This window comes from Antrostomus carolinensis, unplaced genomic scaffold (genome assembly GCF_000700745.2).
Source record: "Antrostomus carolinensis isolate BGI_N321 unplaced genomic scaffold, ASM70074v2 scaffold9813, whole genome shotgun sequence".
In the NCBI taxonomy this organism is placed as follows: Eukaryota; Metazoa; Chordata; class Aves; order Caprimulgiformes; family Caprimulgidae; genus Antrostomus; species Antrostomus carolinensis.
Window position 1 is genome coordinate 12,395 of NW_010305859.1, and position 8,355 is coordinate 20,749.

The window sequence follows — 8,355 nt, forward strand, 5'->3', positions numbered from 1 at the left end:
CGAGCTGAACTAGAGCACTCAGAAAATTAATCATGTTTCAGACATGTAATTCAGTCCCCATTAGAGTCCGTTATACCTCTCTCTTACTTTCCGTGTATCCCCCCTTAGGCCAAAACCCCAACAGGCAATCCAGAAAAAGAAATTTTCTGCAAGTCATTTTTTTAATTTCTCCAGACCGTGGTGGCTACCTCAGCCTGGTCTGGAAGCCCACTAAGATGACATGCAAAGTCCCGAAAGGACGGAAACCAATTATGAAAATGAGACATGAGGACAGGAGGATGTATAATCCGTTGCTCTTCTATATAATTAACCAGGAAGTGTGTGTGGGATGCAGATTTCCAGAGCTGAGGCACTAATGGAGTTTGCACTGGCACTAAGAGACATGGGCTCAGGGATGCCCCCATTCTGAAAGAGAAGGTCCAGCAGCTCTTTCATAAGAGAAACTTGAAAAACAGAATGACCATTTCAGTGAGACCTTTCCATCCCAGGCACCTTCCACTCCACTTCCCTAGATACAGGTGCCACCAGTCCACATGTGCATCGCTTCTTCTCACTGGGTCAACAGGTCACTGTTATGCCCCATTCCCTAAAAGTAAAGTCTAACTTTACAGACTTTTCAGCATATACCTCTGCCACCCCACAAACAGCCCAAGCCTCACAGACCTGGATTTTCTCACCAGTCCCAGAAGTTGTAATTAGCTAAAACAGATGACAAATCCTTGGAGAGCCATGCACCTCCCCATGCAGACCACGTGAAGCTAGTACACTTGCATTCTGTAACATTTATAGAGTATTCCTAGCCCAATATTTTATTTAAGTTTGTGTTTAAATAGAGATATATATAAATCAGTGTGTTATTTTCTACATCAAAACCACTCACATATGACCAAAATAGTGAGCCAGGACAAGGGCTCAGACTGCCGAGGTCTCAACCCCCTGCGCAGAGCTCTTGCCAGAGAGACTACCTGAGATATTGTCAGAATCTAGCAGCTCGACAATGCTGTATGGAGAACAATCTTCCAAACCCAGCTTGCTGCAGAGCCAGCCACAGAAGCCCTTCTCCATATCTCTGACAGCATGCCACCAGTACCCAAAGGACCATGCTACCTGGGCCACAGCCGAGTACAGGCCTAGGGAAAAAGACACAACCATAATTATTATTGGGTAGAAGATGATCAAAAAGGGACAAAAGGTAATTTTGTGCCAAAAGGTCCTCTCTTCATTGTACACCAAGAAGATGTTGTACCATGTAATGGTTCCATAGTAGAATGAAACCACGAAGGACACTACAAAAATGATGGGGAGGCAGATGACAGTCCAGAGAACAATGTGGGGTCCTCTGTCCAGTCCAACATCACATTTCTTCTTCTTCTCAGGTATGTCCTCTTTAGGAGGTTCCTTTGACTTAGCCAGTTCCTGCAGCTCTTTGTCTGTTAGTGTGACATGGATGTCCACCATCTGACCCTTCTTCTTTCCCCTGGTGATTGTTCCAGTCAGGGTGACATATCGGCTATCTAAAGGCATGTTCCAGACACCTACAAACACAGATAAACTCATCTACATTAGATTTATTTTCTGTACAGAGTATTTTGTGTAAATCCCCAAAGACCCCAAAGACGATTTGATAGTTTATATGGAGTTCTAGTTAAATTAAAAAAGATGGAACGTAAAAAGCAGTTCAGTATGAAGAAGATTATCATAGAAGAAAATGGAAGAAGAGCTAATGAGGGGGAAGACAGGAATTCCAGATGGCAGAAATGACAAGGGAGAAGACTCCAGCACCTCCACTGGGGTCAATATGCGAAGGGAAATTGTTGCAGGAGTACATGAGAAAGAGATGAGACAGAGTAACTGAATAAAAAACAGTACGCCTATTTTCTCTGGTACCCTCATAGATTTATTCCTGAACAGCATGGACACTTGGGGTGAATTAGATAAATACGACTAAGACTCTTGTTCCGGAATAAGCACGTCCACACATGGTGTTATACTTGAATAACTAATATTTCACTTTATATTTGCACTGTATCTCAATCCAAATTAATTTTCAAAGTTTAGAAAATCCTTACAAACCCTCATATAATTATATTTGCACTTTAAGGGATCAACAAAGGCACCAAACAGGAAAGTGTTGGGATGTTTGTTAAGGTCACAGACAGACTGCCTTAGCTTCCAAGTGACATTGGTTTAGGATGGTCCCTGCAGTGGTACTGGCCATAAACTCTTCTATGGGGCTAAAAGATGCTTCCTCCTGGTCTTGATTCTGACTAGCTTGGAAGGAAGTCTTCAGAGGCTTTTAAAAGGAGACTGAGCAGTTTGAAGTGGCCCACAAAAACAGGAAGGCAGCAGATAAGCCATGAGGATAAGGCTTAGGATCATGAGGGAATCTGATGTGGCTGATGGACCAGAAGCATGCATTCACATTCACATTTAAGCCCCTCTCAGCCTGCACTGTGGACTCACAAGAGGATTAGCCGTAGGACCTCCCTCCCTCACTTCTTCCCTGCAAGGGTGTCCAGACAGACATCAGACATGAAAGTGGCTCCAAGATGCCCCACGATAACCTTGCTAAATAACCACTTTTAAAGAAGAAGCTGGGCAGATAATATGCAAACAGAAGGCGACAGCACATCCTAGATAATCAGTAAAACTCCCTATCACAGGTAGAGCCACTAAATCCATTTGCTTCCATCCTTTCACTTAACAGGCAGTTGTTTTAGGCATGGACAGGGCCTTGATCATGAGCATGCTGAGCATGCTTTAAGCATCATTGCCTCAGCATTTTTCTGGATCAACCCCAACCAGCACATACATTTAAAACGAAGAGTATGGCAACAACCAACTTCTGCAAAGAACTGCAGGAGACACCCCAAATCAACCTGTGTTTCAGAGTATTTTCACATATGAACTCAAGTTCTCCTTGCCTGTACTCTTAGAGAGGCTTGGTCCCACAGTCACTTCCATTTGACCTTAGTGCATGCTGGCATCAAAAAAAGTTTATGGAAAGGAATACATACCATCTGCCATGGACTGACCCAGGAACTTGGAGCCTTCCTCAGAGTTCCTCTCCCCTCCTTCTTCATCTGCCTGTTCTTCTTCCACCTTATTCTCATTATCTGACCTATACACTATTATTGACTCAGGACGGGACTCTTTCTTCTTCTTTTTCCTCCGGTCCATAGTGGCTTCTCCATCAAAGGTGACAGTGGTTGCCACAGCCCTTCTCAGAGAGCTGCAGCGAGGGCTCTGGCTTCCAGTCTTGCTCTCTTTCTGCACGCTCTCCTCCATCCCACTGCTTGTCTCAAGCACCTCACTTGGCATCTTGTACCACTTGTTTCCAATCTAACAGCTCCTGCACTTAGAAGTCATTGATTAGACACCAGTCCCATGGATGCTTTGTTTTGGTAAGGTGTCTCACTGCTGACATCCAAACTATGCACTCCATTCCCAGCCTAAAATGAGAGAGAAGGCTGAAAAAGTGTCTTTTTCTTAAAAGCAGAAAAAATTGCCAGAATATTCCTGTGAAGGGTTACTTCCAACTGGTTTAAATGTCATCTGAAGATTCTTATTACTATCTTGAACATAAATTTTATTACATGCAAACACATTTTGTAATATCACCTAATCCTGATTCTCAGGTTCCAGTTTTAAATATAACAAACCAAAGCTACTGGAAAAGGAAAGAGTATTAATATTTATAAGAGGAGATTAAACAAGCACAGTTTACTGGGTGATTTCAACGTTCCTCTGCAATGCTGGAAGCAAACAGAAGACAACAGTTTTGTCCCACATGCATGAGAATGAAGAAATAAAACCATAGAAGAAAAAGAAGTTGCCTGATTTAAGGGACTGGCCTAGATTAGAGACAACCACAGTAGGAACATTGCGCTCGCCCTGCATTACACCACTTATATTGCTGCCAGCCTTTCTCACTTTGAATGTCTTCTGATTTACTGCCCATTGCAAGGATATTACAAAACATAATCAAATGATGTCAAAATGAATCATGTTTCAAACTTCACCAATTTAGCATTATGTAGTGCTGTCAAACCTAAAAAATATAGTATATACAGTAGATTTAAAGCAAAATTACTGTTAAGATTACTTCACTGGGGATGGAATTGGAAACTACAGCAAAGTCTTCTGATTGTGCAGGGAAAACAACCCAAATCTTTGTAACAAATACAAAGGCTCAGTTTTCTACTCATTCAAAGCAAAATTAACAGCAATATCAAGTGTCACTGTTATCTGCAGGAAAACCGCCTAAGTAAAAAACATATAATTAAACATGCACTGAGGCAAACAAATCCTGCTCCATGAGTGTGGAAGACACAGGATTAATGGTTCTCAGATTTCATAACATTTAAGAAAATGACTGTGCCAAGTATTCATGAAGTATTTAGGTACAAATCTGAATGCACTGAGTAATGTTTTAACAACTCTGAAGAGCTCTGTTGAACATTTACATGAACATTTATATTTAAAAGAATGTACATGGCCAATAATTAAGCTTCTACCTACTATCTGAGTCGTGTCTTAAACAGGAAACTAAGAAACACAGCTATCATAATTTATAGCCCACACAATGCTGGGGAAATTGTTTTACTTTAACAGATGCTAGAAAAAATTTGAGCGTTTTTAGATTTGGCAGTATGGTTCTGGTCTTCCCACAAATATAAGATTTTGCTGTTTTGTTTTGAAATTTGTTGCAGAACTTTAGATCAACTATTTATTCTTCATACACTCACACACACACAAAAAAAAACCCAACCAACTTTTAATTGTATCACTTTAACACCTAAGACTGTGGCCAGTTGGCTCTATGTGGCTTTAAAGAAATCAACAATTCAGATTATTTTTTGCATGCAAGTAAATAAATCTTCCTTGGTAATCAGAAGACACATAAAATTGAATTTAAAAAATCAAGATTCAGCATACCCCAGAAGTCAGACTACCACTAAATCACTGGGCAGGGAATATCTTGGCCAGCTCTGCAGCATGGCTGGGAACAGACTGTTTGCCATCTAAGCTTACACCTGCCATGCAAAACCTGCAGCATGGCTGGGAACAGACTGTTTAGATTGCCATCTAAGCTTACACCTGCCATGCAAAAATCTATGCCTAGATTTGCAGACATACTGGAAAACAGCTCTATAAAATACTAAATTTACTGCAAATACTCTCCCTCACTGCAGCATCAAGCGTTGCACTTTAGAACTACCTCGAAGCAACTTGGTTTAAATATTCTGTTGATCAAGGGAAGCAAGAACAAAGAGGAGCACTGATGATGAATGCCCTGGTCTGGTGGACCAGATAAGCATGAGTCAGTGTGGTGGTTGTTCGAGATCACTGCCTATGCATTCTCCTTCCAAAGTCCAACCTCAACAGAGAATGGAGCAAAAACAAGAAGGTAATTTTTCCCAGAGACCTTTGGGTCTCTGAGAAAAGTATCTATCATCTCCATGCCCCAAAAAACCCCATAAATGATCTAATGAGAAGCAATTGCTCAATACAGTTCTTATACCTCGTCTGCCTGAGGAACGTAGCCTTTACATCTTTCTGGAAGCAGCATGCAGATAAGCAGTTTTCTACATACCATAATATAAAAGAGGAATGGGATATGCAAGAAACCTCCCAGTGAAATTTAATGCTTTGCTTTCCACTTTCCCCTGTTAACTCCAAAGCAAACCATCCACTGACTTCAAAGGCAGCAAGCCTGGCTCTTAACGCGTTAACGTTGGCAGGACTCCAAGATCTCTTCACATCCATTGGAATACACATAAATTTTCATTCAATGTTTTTTAAAAATGCCTTTATTAGGAAATTGAATAAATTTATTCTATGGAATAAATTCACTCTTTGTAGTAAATTCATCCAGGAGGTAAAATAGGGTCTAACATTTTTCTCTGAGGATCAACAATAAAACTTCATATTTTGCATGTATGAAATCCTAAAATAACCTGATTGAACCTAATGAGTCCCTGAGACAACAGTGAGATTCTCCTCCCAGAGGTGGTGAAAAGAAAGGAGGCCTGGAGCCACAGAGAAGCTAAAAGCATCACTGCTGGGATGATCTACCAAAGGTCTGGATACACAGAAGATGATTTAGATTAGATTCCCAAAGTTCCTGGCTGTAGTTCCATGCTCAGTCCCTACTGCCTTGAAAAGGGGGCAACTTGCCAGTAACATTTAAAAATAATACAAAGCTACAGGCAAAGATTAGTGGTTGGGCTTTTTTTTCGTAAAGTTTATCCAGCTGTGACCTTGGTTAAACTCACTGTAGATGATAAACTAATGTCAGTCTCAGTGTGATGCCAAAGCCTAAAGGACTACATCAACCTTGACTATATGAGGAAAAGAAAGATGATGTCACTTTTTAATTTATCACAGATAGGTACTGGAAATATGTGTCCAGTTCTTGGGCTCATGGTCTGGCGGGATGCTGATCAATGATCAGAAGATGCCTATGACCCCCAAGTTATTTTGCTATGTCTGATGTTCCCACACCTGGTACAGTAGCAGTCGCCACTGCCAGTCACCACCAGGACTAGAAAGAAACACCTCAACAACAGGGCTACCAAGGGTGGCGCCCCAGTTTCTTCTTTTGCTCCTGAGCTGAGAAGAGAGGAGGGAATGGGCAGTGGGGGACAAGTCCCTAAGAAGCACCATTGCTGTGGCTGGGTCAGAGCCCTTGGGATAAGGAAGTGAAGGAGCTCAGATTATTCTCCTGAAGGCACAAGGAGGTAAAATCTGATGTCAGTCTGTCTATATCAGAAACAAAAATATGGTGAAGATCGCTCTGATCCAGCAGAGGAGGATGCAGTAAGATAAAAAGCTAAAAGATAGAAATACAGGGCAGACGTTAGGTAGGTGTTTAAACAAAGTGGGTAGGTGTCATTTGATATACATCGTGGAGGACTGTGGAGAGTTGTCCCATCACTGGAAATTTCCAAATCTGGACTGGTATGTTGACAGTGGTTTGGTCACCAGTACTTGACCAGAAAAGGTGTTTAAGTGGGCTTGTATTAGGGGGCAGTCAGACTGAAAGATCACAAAGACCTCTCCTGATCTTAAGCCTGTTTTCACAGTAGATGTTTATTCTTTTCTCATCTGTGTCTGCCAATGGAGCACCTGGGATACCCTCTGCTGCCTGGTCCAGACCTTCTGAACACAGCACTTCGAAACACCACCATCAGCCTCACATCCCACAGGGATGCTGGTGAATCAAACAGGTTTATGCCCTGGTCCCTTTTTTCCTGGGAATATTTTCCCTGTAGTTGCGAACAAAAAATGGGCTCTTGCAGATATCACAGTAGTTTACACAAAGCTTATTTTTTCTGTTTTCCTTTTCTTTATGTTCTTTCAGAACAAGGTCCCAGCACTACACAGCTGTCCACAGCACCAACTCTTTCAGCCACACACTGAGATCTTCACCCCTTAACAGCCTTGCTGTGGAGCCGAAGCATGACAATCACTGTGTATCTAATATCAGTGCTGTCTCCCACACGGGAGCACAGGGGCAGACAGGAATCTAATAACTGTCCATGGGAGTGAAGGAAAAGCAATGGTCAAATTTCAGAGATAGCAGGGAGCAGTTTATTACCAAACAATTTGTTATTAATCTCCGTGTGAAAACAGATGGAGAACCCTGGGGAGGCGGCTCTGCAAAAACCTCCGTAGAGGAATTTTTAGAAGCACAGTCTTCTGTTACTATGCAGGAAAGCTACTGCTGCTTATGCTTTCCATGACAGTATTAGTCTTTGACACACAAAACAGGAGCCTAGAAGGTTGGCCTTGCACCGTTTAGGTCAAAGGAAGTTTTTTCCCTTGGTTTTCAGGGCTTGATCCTGCTGCTAACAGAAGAGAAATTATCCAGTTTGAATGCAGACAGGAAGGAAAAGCCTTCCCACAAGCTAATAAAATCCTTGATCTTAAATCTCTGCTACAGCACAAGTAACCTCTTTACAACTGCTCAGAGCAGACACGAGAGGAAAAAATGTAGACAGTAAGCAGTGAGGAGCATCAATTTTTATTTTTATAGTCACATAAAATGTATGACACACAAGAAGAACTGGCACTGTCTTCACTCACATCATGCAGGGGTTATCTGCAGAAACAAAAAACAACCTGTGCTTTAGAGGAACTGTGAGTTACCCAGGATGGGGAAGTGATCAGGAAAAATTTACCCCAGAGACACACCTTGAGAGAGAGCTCCCCAGCCACAGATCCTCCTTTGCCTGCTCCTTTTACTCCATAGCCTCCCCATCCCCAATCCCTTCTCCACTCAGCCCCGTCTCTGATTTTGTGCATGAGCATGTGTGTGTTTCTGACGATGCATGTTACCCAACAGATTAT

General features: G+C 42.0%; 1 protein-coding gene across 1 annotated transcript; it reads right to left on the reverse strand.

Moving 5' to 3' along the window:
- Nucleotides 1–616: 616 nt before the first annotated feature.
- Nucleotides 617–3,321, reverse strand: TMEM169 (transmembrane protein 169). The gene is made up of 2 exons (XM_010164908.2): nucleotides 3,018–3,321; nucleotides 617–1,535 (listed from the first exon to the last, which is right to left on the reverse strand). The coding sequence occupies exons 1-2, from the start codon at nucleotides 3,319–3,321 to the stop codon at nucleotides 913–915; spliced, it is 927 nt and encodes a 308-aa protein (XP_010163210.1). The 3' UTR covers nucleotides 617–912.
- Between the last annotated feature and the right edge of the window lie 5,034 nt (nucleotides 3,322–8,355).

Coding starts and splice junctions, on each gene's coding strand:
- TMEM169 (XM_010164908.2), bottom strand. CDS start 3,321: ATGCCAAGTGAGGTGCTTGAGACAAGCAGTGGGATGGAGGAGAGCGTG. Junction 1,536..3,017: donor GGGTCAGTCCATGGCAGATG/GTATGTATTCCT, acceptor CTGTGTTTGTAG/GTGTCTGGAACATGCCTTTA.